Genomic DNA, 14885 nt, shown 5'->3' on the forward strand with positions numbered 1-14885 from the left:
AAAAATAGAACTACCATACGACCCAGCAATCCCACTACTGGGCATATACCCTGAGAAAACCATATTTCAAAAAGAGACATGTACCACAATGTTCATTGCAGCACTATTTACAATAGCCAGGACATGGAAGCAACCTAAGTGTCCATCGACAGATGAATGGATAAAGAAGAGGAGGCACATATATACAATGGAATATTACTCAGCCACAAAAAGAAAGGAAATTTAACTATTTGTAGTTAGATAGATGGACCTAGAGTCTGTCATACAGAGTGAAGTAAGTCAGAAAGAGAAAAATAAATACCGTATGCTAACCCATATATATGGAATCTAAGAAAAAAAGAAAAAATGGTTCTGATGAACGTAGGGGCAGGACAGGAATAAAGACACAGACCTACTAGAGAATGGACTTGAGGACACAGGGAGTGGGAAGGGGAAGCTTGGACAAAGTGAGAGAGTAGCATTGACATATATACACTACCAAATATAAAATAGATAGCTAGTGGGAAGCAGCTGCATAGCACAGGGAGATCAGCTCGGTGTTTTGTGACCACCTAGTGGGGTGGGATAGGGAGGGTGGGAGGGAGACTCAAGAGGGAGGGGATATGGGGATATATTTATACTTATAGATGATTAATTTTGTCATACAGTAGAAACTAACACAACATTTTAAGCAATTATACTCCAATAAAGATGTTAAAAAAAAAGAGTAGAAAGATATGTAGACATTGGGAGGAAATGTATAAAAATGCTAACGATGGTTATCTCTGGGGGGTGAGATTATGGGTGACTGTTAATTATTAGTTTATGCTTGCATGTATTTCTAGTAGTCAGCAATAAACATGTATTGCTTATAAAATTTGAAAAAAAAACAATAAATGTCTTTAAAAGTGAAAAAAAAGAGTAAAGCTATAAATTAATGGACCAGATCAAGGTATGCAAATATTACACAAACCCGCTATATCATCTTCTTGTACAAAAATCACTGTATCATTTTTCATATAAATATATATATTTAATACATAAAAATGACTAGAAGAACAAGTGCTGTGAGTTTATTTTCTGCTTTCAGAAGCACCAAAGACATGGACATATATACACTACCAAACGTAAAATAGATAGCTAGCGGGAAGCAGCCGCATAGCACAGGGAGATCAGCTCGGTGCTTTGTGACCACCTAGAGGGGTGGGATAGGGAGGGTGGGAGGGAGGGAGACGCAAGAGGGAAGAGATATGGGAACATATGTATAACTGATTCACTTTGTTATAAAGCAGAACCTAACACACCATTGTAAAGCAATTATACTCCAATAAAGACGTAACAAAATAAAATAAAATAAATTTAAAAATTAAAAAAAAAAGAAGCACCAAAGAACCAAATTCTTTCCAAATATTGTGATAGAAAAAAAATTGTTCCCTGCAAAGGTATAAGCCCAGATCTGATTTATAAATTGAGATGATCTGGTTATTAATTTACATTTTAAAGACTATATTGAAATAATTTCTGCAGTTCCAGGAGGACTTTTGCTGAGTCTACTGCATTATCCATAATTTAGCATAGTTATGTGTGTTTGAAATCCTTTTGTTTTTGGGGATTTGATTTATTAAACCTCAGTTACATACAAATAATGGCATGTGCCATAAAACTCCTCTAACGTTTGATAAGATAACGGAGCTGCCATTTTAATAAGAATAGTATGACTAAAAAGAAGAAAAACATTCCAAGATAAAAAGGAGAACTACAACAGCTATGGAGAGAGTTCTCATAGCCACAAATCAGTGGTGGTTAACTTAATCGAATGCAACAAAATATTGATATTTACAGTTGTCTACAGGAGGTCCCTTAGAAATGAAGCCTGCAGGGCAGCCCATCAATTCACAGCTCTGCTCTTAATGTCACCTCTCCCCTCCCTACCCGCTTCTACTCTGTCCTGTAAAATTGCTCCCAGACATAGCTGACCATTGTGTTCTCTTGGTCAAAGCTTCGCCATAGCTCTCTGTTCCTCACAGACTCAAGTCTATTCTTCTTAGCTCTGCTTTGAACGCCCTTTATCACCTGGAATGAAACAACTAAACAAGCTGCACTTCCTAAAGTCTGCTAGTTTTGTAGACTGCCTGCAGATGCTGGAGTTAGTTCTCCCACGTCAGCGTCAGGGTGTTCCTGCTGTTCCTCTGGCCTCGAGCATCTCCCAGAGCATTGACTGGTGATGCCCTTTCTCTGCTTGACCCCAGTCTCACCTGGTTCTTGAAACGTTTTGTGACCACACTCACTGAGTTAGCCACTCCCTTCCCAGGTTTTCCTTCTATACTATCCTGATCATAGCTTTATATTATACTAAGATATAACACTAGGACTCATTGTATGCGTACCACCGTCTTCCACTAGAGGAGGAGTTTCTGAAGGGCAGAAGAGGTTGCCATGTTTATTTCAGTCTCCCTGGCCCTTCCCTGGCACACAGCAGACACTTAGCAAATGCCCATGGATCAAACTGCTGAAAAGCAGGAACAGCATACACAGTAATTTCTTTACGGTAAATAAAGATCTAGGTTTTGTTGAAAAAATTAAGAATGTAACTACAACCTCACATACTAATATACAGAATCTTCCATCATGATATAAATATTTACGACTGTTTTGGTGTGTTTCCAACTTGGTTCTAAGTAAATGGTAATAGTAGAAATTTCTTGAAATCTTTTATCTGCTGAGTCTTTATTTGATAAGTTCATTTTGGCCCCTTCCCAAGGCTATTTTCTTCCTCTCTTAGTCCAACCTGTTCATTAATGTAGACTGATTCATAAACACATTTAAATAAGAGAGAAAAATTATATTGCTTTTTGTGAGAAGGGAAGTGTAACCGAGCAGGACACTGTAAGGTCTTCCCGGAATAGACTCCCACCCATGTCGTCCACCTGCCTGTTGTCTGTAGAAAAACTTTAGCCAAAGAATACATTGAATCAGAGAAGTGAGAAAAAATGCAAAAAGAAAGGAAAACAGGCAAGCAAGACAAAATAATAATACTTTAGCCATTAAACAAAGTCAAGTACCTTTAGTTCTTCCCCAAGGATTATAGATGATATTCTGAGCCATGTCCTTTGAGCTGTTTTGCAGATACTGAAACGCCCACCAGGTGGGAGAAGGTAACTGTACGCTGCCCACAAAGCACATAGACCCCAGACCAGTTGGAACCAGAAAGTTGATGATGCTAACTCCCAGTTACCTCACCACCAACCAATCAGAGGAATGTCCATGAGCTGATCACACCCCGCTCATTGAACACTATAAGACCCCTCACTGCCCCCTCCCGTGTGGGACACACTGTCTTGAGGGCAGTAGCCCACTGTGGTCCCCTTGGCCTGGCAAAGCAATAAAGCTATTTCTTTCTACCTCACCCAAAACTCTGTCTCTGCGTTTCTATTTGGCACCAGTGAACAAAGGCCAAGTTTTGGCAACAGAAGGAGTTTAATGAATTAAGAGGGAAGTGAAATATTCATATTTTGATAGATCTTGCTTTGTCATTCACATGATAAACTCTGAAAAGTGGGAAAACCCTAAACGTGGTTTCAACTGGACTAAAAAAAAACAATTAGGCTACATGAAACACTTTCTAAATCAGATGTCCTCCTTTTTGCTTCCTGTGATGTGGTCAATCCTGGCTAGCAGCAGAAGCAGCACCGCTCAAGCCTCTGTGTGTGTGAACTTGGCCAGATGACCTACAAAGGGGACCGGTGAACTGACACTAGTCTGGTTTCTTCATCTGACTTTTCATCAAATGAAGCTGAATGCTCGCGTATCAGTATCCTTCATCCTTATGTCAAACATCCTGAATATATAATTATGTTACTATATTATTCAGAGAGAATTTTAGCTGGTGGAACTTAGCAGATCTTTACAGACTGTATGTATACAATTGATTGAGGCACTTCCTTCCACAATCTTCATTAGGAACAATGACACTCTTTACAAGTCAAGGATGCTAAGAAAGGAAAATTACTTGTAACAGCTGCATATAACTGAAATAGAAAAATCAGGTAAGAAGGGTCAGAAGTGCTTATAGTTTTAGCTTTGGAAGAGTTATATTTCTGCTGGTGGGGCAGGAGGTTTCTGAAAGATAATAGAATTTAAGAGGTTATAAGATGGACGTCTCAAAAGTGGGGTTTAGAAAACTGTAAATTTGACTTATGGAGGAGCCTATCCAGAGAAATCATGCCAAAAGATCATTATTTCATGACCTTGAGGAAAAGCAAAATTGTCAGAGGGTTTCCTATTCCTGCCCATGAATGCACACTGATATTTATGGAGGCCAACTCTCTTTATCTCCCTTTATGCATGCCCCATTCACACAAACACACACACCCCTCTCAAGACTGCAGGCTGAGAGCACTGTTGTAAATATACATGAGATCATTATTATTAATGTCACCAAGGTGATTCTGTTCCTTCTCCAGGAGAGACTGGTTCTTATACCTAGAAACTGATCAACTGTAAGAGAAATGGCAGCTTTGAGGCAGCCAAGCTGAAACAATTCTGTACATTTTACTTTTGAAATAGAGATTATTTGACTAGGTATTTTAAATCACACCCATCCTATCATTAAGTTTAACCGGCAGAGATTTCCCACTTTGGTACAACGTACAACATCCTTGGGAACACAGTTTCTAGAGTCTGGAAGAAGTATATATTGATTATTACATTCTTTTCTGAGAGCAAAAACTAAACAAAACATCTAAAACATCTCAAGAGATTTCCGGGTGATGAGTTTTGTAAGAAGGCATTGGGAGATAATTAGAACACATTTGCTACTTTTATTATTTTAAAAAGACATTTCACACCACAGTCCTTATTAAAGAGCTATTTTCAAGAAACACAGGCTCTTGCAGTCACACTGAAAATTTTTTAAAAATAAAAATAGCTACTGGAGACAGTTAACTAGATCTCTATGTATTTGTCATAGACTCTTCTTCTAACCAATTGGTCTGCCTGGTTATTCAAGATGCATAATATATCACAGCAGGGAAATGACTGTTAACTATTGTTTTCAATCAAAGAAAACTATTTTTGGTTGGAATGAAAATGTTTATTTCTTTGCCTAAGGCCTAAGAAAACATGTTAAATAAGTCAAATACTGGGGTAGGTAGAGGACAGTGGAAGATGCATATGCATCTTCAGTACCTCGTTAGAAATGATCTTCACCAGCTTCTTGCACTGTTGCCCTATCAGTATTCCAAAACACTCTGATCCTTAGCAAAACAGCAATTAAAGTTACAGAAACAAAAAGCACCCGTTGACAGAGGGAGGTAGCAACAACACGGGACTCACCTTAGGCATCCAGTGGCATTTCGCAGCACCTGTGAGGAATGCAGCTGTATTTTCCGATCGTCCTGAAGAGGTGAATTTTCCCAGCCTGAGTGGGGGATGATCACGGCATTGGTCAACACGGCCAGGGTGTCCTGTATGATTGGCATTTTGAGTGCATCGCAAGATGAAAGGTTCCAAAGGACTCCTGCAAGATACACACAAACAGAGCTTTTGGACGGCCACTGTTTTCCCCAGTTAAAAGCACAGGCAGGAGAGACAAAGATGGTGTAAGCACGTGTGCTAGGGCGTGCCCTTCATTTTAGAGCATCTGTGTGAAGCCATTACAAACGTGCTGTGAAAATCTGACAAGTACGCAGAGGAACTGTAACATGATTATCTTTGTTCCATCGTGGAGAGTAACTGAGGTTGAGAGCGCTGATGGAATTGAAGATACCAACCAGGCTTCCATCCACAATTAGTACAATGGACCCAAGTACCCAAATTCTAACCAAGACCAAAGAGCTGTGAAAGTTATCTGAAATGGGCTAGTAAGACATCTGAAATAGACTAGTGAGACATCTTTGTTTTATCCAGGACCTCAATATGCACCTGTGGTCTGTTTGATTCACTTAGTTTCCATATAGAACCAGCCATCATTGTACAGGACCTTTCAAGAGTCTAGTATCAGGTCTGATGATAACAAGCCCAACACGAAATGTAAATTTAGTGTCACTTGTGACCGTTTTGTAAGCTTTTCTCTGAAAACAATGTTCATGGATGGCCTACAGATTGTTGACAACAAAGAAAGCAGGAGAAAGGGGAGGGCGTGTCAACAATAGACAAACAGACTTTAAAGTGGGATTAACTTTAGAAAAGGCCTTAAGAATTACATATACATTATAATATCATTTGAAGATGCTTTTAAAATAATTACTTTTTGTTGTTCAAAGTTGTACACCTAAAGGTAAAAAAAACTACAACAAAGAATAATATTCTCTTTTCGTATGAAAGAAAGACTGCATTTTCCTCAAGACTAACCTCAATAGACACCATCACTTCAGATACTGAGAATAAAATATCATAGTCATCTTTAGAAACACAACTTCCACTTTACTTGTTTAATAAGCTTTCAATAGATTTTAAAATGACGTTGTTTCATTTACCATGTTATTAATAAACAGAACTCACTTATTTCTGAAATTTTTTATTAGTTTCTTGCATTGCACATGTTGAACTATCCAAAGGCATTAATAACACTAACCTGAAAGTTAATGATATTTGCTTGTTAATAACTAAAATAACAGTTTTAAATCAGTTCTATAAAAAATGTGACTTTAGAGACAAACTTTTCCACTGGTCTTTCAAAAGAACATTTGCTGGGAATTTTATTTAGGTAAATGCAAAGGAAACAATATGGTTTTGGTGCTGAGAATGTATAAATCAGTCCTTCAGTACAGAGGATTGGACTGAGGGCGAATTCTGCCTGCCTGTTTTTGTAAATAAAGTTTTATTGGAACATGGCCCTGCCTGTTCACTTACATATTATCTATGGCTGCCTCTGTCCTACAAGGGAAAAGCTTGAGATTTTGTGACAGAGACAGTATGGTTCACAAGCCTAAACAATTTACTGTCTGGCCTTTTACAGAAAAATCTTGTGCACCTCTGTGTTAGTATGTGGATCATTTTCTACACATTTCTGTGTGTGTGTTTACCTTGCCATTAGAACCCTAAATTGACTGTATAAAAAAATGCTTATTGGTACACAGAAGCTGCTCAAAATATATTCTGACTTGGACAGATGTGAAATGCTAGGAGTATTATCATATGCATTTATTTTGAATTAAATAATATATGAAGCTTTATTTTTATTCATCCCATTAGGAAACGTTTTACAGAATTTTGGGTAATCAAAATAATCAAAATGAATACTTTCATTCACTTGTAGTCTAACAACAGTATTCCTTTTCCTAGTAAAATAATCAGTTTTCAGCTTAAAAAAAGCACATTTAGGACTTCTCTGGTGGTGCAGTGGTTAAGAATCAACCTGCCAATGAAGGGAACACAGGTTCGAGCCCTGGTCTGGGAAGAGCCCATATGCCTTGGAGCAACTAAGCCCGTGTGCCACAACTACTGAGTCCATGCACCATAACTACTGAAGCCCGTGCGCCTAGAGCCCTTGCTCTGCAACAAGAGAAGCCACCATGATGAGAAGCCTGTGCATCGCAATGAAGAGTAGCCACCGCTGGCTGCCAGCGTGCAACAACAAAGACCCAAGGCAGCCAAAAAAAAAAAAAAAAAAAAACTTTGCTAAAAAAAAGCACATTTAAATGAAATTACTATTTACACCATATTTGAGGATAACTTTTAAAAATATCACATTAAAGGGTTTTTGTCTGTTTTTCTTTTTTTAACTAAGGTATAGTTGACTTACAATATTTGCATTAGTTTCAGGTGTACATCAAAGTGATTCACTTATATATATTTTTTTCTGATTCTTTTCCATTATAGGTTATTCTGTTTTTCTAAGTACACAACACACCTATGCAGACACAAAACGATTTTTTTTCATTCCTAAATCCTGATTTGAAAATGCCAATACATGAAAACTGAGGCTTGTAAAAGTTTTAAATATGGGTGGCATATTTTGCTATAAACTACATTTCCTCTAAAGACTAAATAGTAAAAGACTTTTGCATTTTTCCATGCAATGAATTTAAAAGAATCTAAAGGCATTCTATGATAATAAAACAATTTTTACTGTTTCCTAACAAACAGAAAAGAGTTAGGAAAGGAAAGGGGGAAAATCAAGAAAAGGTAAAGGCCTAATCTAATATCTGACGAGAAGTGAAAAGGATGGGAAAGAAGATGGCCTTTCAGGTAACTCTTTATCGGGCTGTTCTCTGCATTACCTTTCTCATTAATTCATCAATTAGTGTAGCCTAATTCCGAATCAGGCATGGAGAGAAGTTTCCTATTCACATTCCCTCTGCCTTTCCAGACGGCTCCATCTGTGTTTCACATTCCAATGAACTTACCACAGTACTTGACCCAAATCTCTGAACTTTCTACCCCAGTTTCTATCTGCAGCCCACGTGTGCTTCCTGGACTTACAAGAAACGCAGCGGATCTCTGGTCAGGGGCATTTTTACCACGTCTGCTTGGATGAGGACTTGGTCAAGTGGATGCAACATGGCAGAATTTCTTTTGGGGGAATTCAGCAAACCAGTTAGTTGCAGGGTGCCCTCCAAACCTGGAGTTTTGGTTAGATTATCTGGACACAGAGACAAGCTTGAGTGTAGAATCAGCAGTCTCTGGGGACGCTGAGATAAACGTCTGGCAGGAGTCAAAAGTGGGAAACAGCTGGGAAGCCTACACCTGTCTTGCCAGACAGACAGACACACACACACACACACACACACACACACATACTCACATCTACGCATACACACACTCACATACACACACCCCACCCTCACAACTATGCACACACTCACACACACTCACACCTATGCACACACACATTCACACACTCATACACACACATCCCACACTCACATCTATGCACATACACATTCACACACACACATCTATGCACGCACACATACACACGCCCCACACTCACATCTATGCATACACATTCACACACTCACACACACACACACTCACATCTATGAACACACATTCACACTCACACACATCCACACACATCTATGCACACACATCCACACACTCACATCTACACACACATTCACACATCCACACTCACATCTACGCACACACACATTCACACACACTCACATCTACACACACATTCACACACACCCCCCACTCACATCTACACACCATTCACACACACACATCCACATTCACATCTACACACACATTCACACACTCACACACACATTACATATACTCACACATACATACACACTCACACCTACACACACACAACATATTTACACATTCACACATATACAAACTCAGACACATACACTGACACACACACACACACACGCTCACACACATTCACACACACACATCCGTTAGTCCCCAACGAAGGGAGACAGATTAGTGGAGAAAAACGGACGTATCTAGGCATTCTCTGTGAACAGACGAGAAATAGGTGTTTTGCTCAAATTTCTCTTCACTTCTCCCTCTCCTTCTTCTGGGGTGGTTTTCTGGCATTCCCTTCAAACGCAGGAGCCCGACCCTTCTTCCCCTGAGTGAGGGCTGCACTTAGTGCCTCGCTTCTGACCCGCAGAAAACGGAGGCGGTAACTGAGTGACTTCTGAGACGAGGTCAGGGAAGAGGTACTGCTGCTCCCGCCCAGCTGTGTCTGGGGTTGCCTGTCGGAGGGGGAGCCTGCCATCACCCTGTGAGGACCCTCAAGCAGTACGAGAAGAGGCCTATGGGGAGAGGAACGGAGGCCTCCCGCCAGTAGCCAGCAGGGAGCCGTCTTGGAAGTGGACCCTCCAGCCCGAGTCAAGCCTTCAGACGATACAGCCTCATCCGCGTGGGACCCTGAGCCAGAAACACGCAAACCTGCCACTCCTGGGTTCACTCAGACACTGTATGGGATAAACGTCTGTTGTTTTAAATTGTTAAGTGGGGGGGGGTGTAATTTGTTATGCAGCAACGGTAATTAATGTCCCTTCCTTTCCCTTCCCTCTCCTTTCCCTCTGTCTGCTGGACACTTTTCCCTTTACAGCACTTTCTTCCTAGTTACGCCTCTCATTCTGACTTAGATTCACTGCTTTTCTCCTTCCCTACAAGCCCTCCATCCTCTCCTAAGGTCTACTGTGAGAGTACAGGAGATACAGGAAGGGAATCCAGCTCAACCTTGTAACTAAATTTAAAATGCATTTTCATTTAGGTGACAAATGATATTTACCTTTTAAAAAGGCATCCCTCTTCATGTTTGTGACTTATGAGATGGCCAAACGCTTTCTTTAATTTGGAATAATCTTGTATTAGTTTCCTATTGCTGCTGTAACAAGTTACTGCAAGTGTAGTGCTTAAAATAAGGCACATTTGTTATCTTACAGTTCTGGAGGTCTGAAGTCTATAATGGACCAGCAGGCAGTGCTCCTTCTGGAGGCTCCAGGGGAGAATTTCCTTGTCTTTTTTGTTTGTTTGTTTTTGTTTTTTTGTTTTAGTTTATTGCGGTACACGGGCCTCTCCCTGTTGTGGCCTCTCCCGTTGCAGAACACAGGCTCCGGATGTGCAGGCTCAGCGGCCATGGCTCACGGGCCCAGCCGCTCCGCGGCATGTGGGATCTTCCCGGACCGGGGCACGAACACGTGTCCCCTGCATCAGCAGGTGGACTCTCCACCACTGCGCCACCAGGGAAGCCCCCTTGTCTTTTTAAGCTTCTAAAGGCTGCCCACGCTCCATGGCTTGAAGCCTGCATCACTGCAACCTCAGCATCCATGACCGAGTCCTCTTCTCTGACTGATCCCCCTCCCTCCCTGTTACCAGGACACTTGTGATGACATTGAGCCTGGCTAGATAATCCAGGATCATCTCCCGCATTTCAAGATCCTTAACTTAATCCCATCTGCACAGTCCCTTTTACCATGGAAGATAACATCCACAGGCTCTGAGATTTAGGACCGTGGACATCTTCGGGGGTCCATTGTTCAGTCTACCACGCATCCCTTAAAATAGTCTGTCATGCTTCAAATAAAATTAAACTTCTGACTGTAGTTGCATGATCAGGCCCTCTTCCCTCCTTCTCTAAATTCACTTTGAATCAGATCCTTCGGTTCATTCATTTACCCAGTCTGCGCATATTAAGGACCAGGCTTGTTAGATACAGTGGGAACATGAGTGAACAAAACAAAAAGTCCCTGCCCTCACGGCTCCGCCATCGCTGTAACTCATTACGCTCTTGTCGTTGTCGCCTTATTTCTTCTCCTTGGACAACAAGCTCGTTGCTAACTCACATTTCTTGGACTTGCTGCTCTCTCAGTTTGGAACACTCTCCAAGGCTGATCCTTCTTTCTGTTCACATATACCTTAAATGTGCTAAACTCAGACAAGCTTTTTTGGATCGGTCTAAACTACCTTCCCAGACTCTTGCTCTCAGATCTCCTATTTTAATTTTCAGCAGAGACCGCATCACCGTCTCATATTTCCCATGCTTTTTCTTTGTTCCCCCAGTTTTATGCAGACGTTATCGACAGTAGCACCGTGTGAATTTAAGGTGTCCAGCATAATGATCCGACTTGCACACACCATGAAATGATGACCACAATAGGTTGAGTGAACATCCATCACCTCGTAAAGACACAACATTAATAAAATAGAAAAAAAAATTTCTTGTAATGAGAACTCTAAGGATTTAGTCTCTTAACGACTTCCACATATAACATACAGTAGTGTTAACTAAATTTATCATGTTGTATGTTATAACCCTAGTACTTATAACTGGAAGTTTGTATCTTTTGACTGCCTTCATCCAACTCCCTCTTCTCCCATCCTCTGCTGCTGGTAACCACAAATCTGATCTTCTTCTATGAGTTTGTTTCTGAAATATAATTGACCTACAACACTATGTTAGTTCCTGTTACACAACACAGTGATGTGATATTTCCATACATTTTGAAATGATCACCATATAAGCCTATTGTCGTCTGTCACCATACAAAAATATTACCTAATTATTGACTATATTCTCGATACTGTACGTTTTATACCTGCAGCTCATTTATTTTGTAACTGAAAGTTCATATCTCTTACCCTCTCCCTCACCTATTTCTCTCCTTCCCCCAGCCCCCTGTTTCCATGCTTTTTCATTACTTGCTTTTTTTTCATTCTCTCATTGCTCTTCCCCACCAGGTCCCAGCCAAGACATGAAGGCAAGGACCCTGAGTGTTCAGAGCATACAGAACACGTACAGCACACAGAATATGCTCTGACACACATTAGGTGCTCACCTAATCGGTGTTAAATGATTACAAGAAATAATAATTGGCAGATATGACCTTTATAGGATGATGCGTGCTCCAAGCAGTGAACTTTTTAAGAGTATTCTACTGTTAGCAAAATGAAGTAATGATTTGATAGAATAAAATAGCAGATGCAGGGCTTCCCTGGTGGCGCAGTGGTTGAGAGTCTGCCTGCTGATGCAGGGGACACGGGTTCGTGCCCCGGTCTGGGAAGATTCCCACGTGCCGCGGAGCGGCTGGGCCTGTGAGCCATGGCCGCTGAGCCTGCGCATCCGGTGCCTGTGCTCCGCGATGGGAGGGGCCACAACAGTGAGAGGCCTGTGTACCGCAAAAAAAAAAAAAAGAAACAAACAAACAAAAAAAACTGGGGCCCTGAACTTGTACTGTGTGCATTTGTGTGTGAGCACATGTGTGTATGAATATACAAACGTGCAAGAGTATGTACGTGAATGTACATATGTGCACATGCACACACAAGCATGTGTCTATGTGTGTGTGCACACTGTAATATGAGTATTTGCGTGCATCACATAAATACTCTCACCTTATCCCTCAGACGTCATGACCTTCAAGGTGCAATTGTTGAATTAGAATTGTTTTGAGAATCCTTCCAGACAGTATATGTGATAGCCTCAAAAGATTAATAAATCACACTCACTTAATGCTTTTAAAAATAAAAGCATTGATCTTGAGACAATGCTAAAGTTTACCAAAATGTTGCTGTAATAATGGATAGTTCAAAGCAATAATCAGGTGGGACTACATCAAAACTAAAAAGCTTCTGTGCAACAAAAACAGTAACAAAATGACAAGGCAACCTATGAAATGGGAGAAGATAATTGCAAATCATAGATCAGAAAAGGCGTTCACCTCTAAAATATAGAAGAAAATCATAAGCTCAATAACAAAAAAAAGAATAAACAATCTGATTAAAAAATAGAGGAACTGAGTAGACATTTTTCTAAGGAAGATACCCAAATGGCCAACAGGTACATAACAAGATGCTTAGCATCACTACTCATCAGGAAAATGCAAATCAAAATCACAATGAAATATTGCCTCCTACCCATTAGAATGCCTAACCATCAAGACAAGAGATAACTAGTGCTGACGAGGATGCAGAGAAAAGGAAACCTTTGTGCGCTGTTGGTAGGAACGTATGTTGGTGCAGCATTCTTCACAATAACCAAAATATGGAAACAACCTAAATGTCCCTCCACAGATGGACTGAAAATGAAGATGTGGTACAATGGAATATTATTCAGTCATGAAAAAGAAGGAAATTCTGCCATTTGGACAACGCGGATGGACCCTGAGGGTATTATGCTAAGTGAGATAAGTCAGACAGAGAAAGACAAATACTGTATGATATCACTCATGTGGAATCTAAAATAGCCAAACTCATAAAAACAGAGAATGGAATGGTGGTTACCAGGGGATTGGGGTCAGAGAATTGGGGAGATATTGTTTAAGGTACAAACTTGCAACTCATGGTTAAATAAGTCCTGGAGATCTAATGCATAGCCCAGTGATCACAGTCAACATTACTGTATTATGAACTTCAAAGGTGCTAAGAGACTAGATCTTAACTGCTCTCACCACAAAAAAGATGATAATTATGTGACATGATAGAAGTGTTAACTAACACAAAGATGGTAATCATATTGTAATATAAAGGTGAATCAAATCAACACATTGTACACCTTAAACTCACACAATGTTATATGTCAATTAGATCTCATTAAAAAAATAGAAATTATTTTTTAAAAGTGTGTTATGTAAACGTCACTTGGATAAGTGTGTTATTTCAGGTAATGGATGTGATAAGAAATGTGTGTGTAATGCATGCAGGGAAGTGTTTAAAAATACATGTAATAAAGATGGTTATGAGTGCATTAAACAAAGAAAAAGAATTTTATTTTAATACCTAGTGTCTTGCATCATAGGAAATTTTATTTTTTCTTTATTTTAAAACATTTTATTTTATATTGGAGTAGAGTTGATTTACAATGTTGTGTTAGTTTCCGATGTACAGCAAAGTGATTCGGTTATACATAGACATATATCTATTTTTTTCAGATTCTTAGGAATTTTTAAAAATAATTGTATATATTAATGTTTTAGAAAATTAGAGTAGGATGATGGATATAGTGACAGAGCCTTAATGGATTTTATCAATGGACTATAAGTATTTTCAGGATATGTGTGGGGAAATAAGTTCTATTTGAACTTTTGTCTTCCTTTGTAAACCTTCTCTCAAGAGCAATTCATTCTTTGACAATAAATGATCCCACCAATTTATAATAAACCTGAGACCATCGAAAAATAATTTAAAAAAATTAAAAAATGGGTAGTTCCTTAAGCCAAAACTCCTCAAGTTTTCTTTTAGGGGTCCCGGGAGTTGGCTGACCAGAAAAGTGACCTCTGAGTTCTCCTCTTTAATAGCCCCAGGGAGGAAACTGCGATGACCTTGGGGCTTAGGTGAGGGTTAATCCTTTTAGAATCTAACTCACTGAATCATTGTAAGTTGAGAGTCTCCCAGAGATGATGACCAGATCAGAGGGCTGCAGGGGCTGGTAAATGTCTGTGGTGAGCAGGCAGAAGAACTGGGTTGTCACGGTCAATAACTATACACTGTCACCC

General features: G+C 39.9%; 1 protein-coding gene across 3 annotated transcripts in view; it reads right to left on the bottom strand.

The window, feature by feature from the left end:
• Window positions 1–14885, bottom strand: part of CTNND2 (catenin delta 2) — a 437245-nt gene that overhangs the window by 177607 nt on the left and 244753 nt on the right. For all 3 annotated transcript variants that reach the window (XM_060145991.1, XM_060145990.1, XM_060145989.1), the window contains one exon: window positions 5314–5497. In XM_060145991.1, coding sequence (XP_060001974.1) covers window positions 5314–5497 — 184 coding nt within the window. The remainder of the gene's footprint in view (window positions 1–5313; window positions 5498–14885) is intronic.

The sequence above is a fragment of the Lagenorhynchus albirostris genome, chromosome 3 (assembly GCF_949774975.1).
Source record: "Lagenorhynchus albirostris chromosome 3, mLagAlb1.1, whole genome shotgun sequence".
Classification (NCBI taxonomy): Eukaryota; Metazoa; Chordata; class Mammalia; order Artiodactyla; family Delphinidae; genus Lagenorhynchus; species Lagenorhynchus albirostris.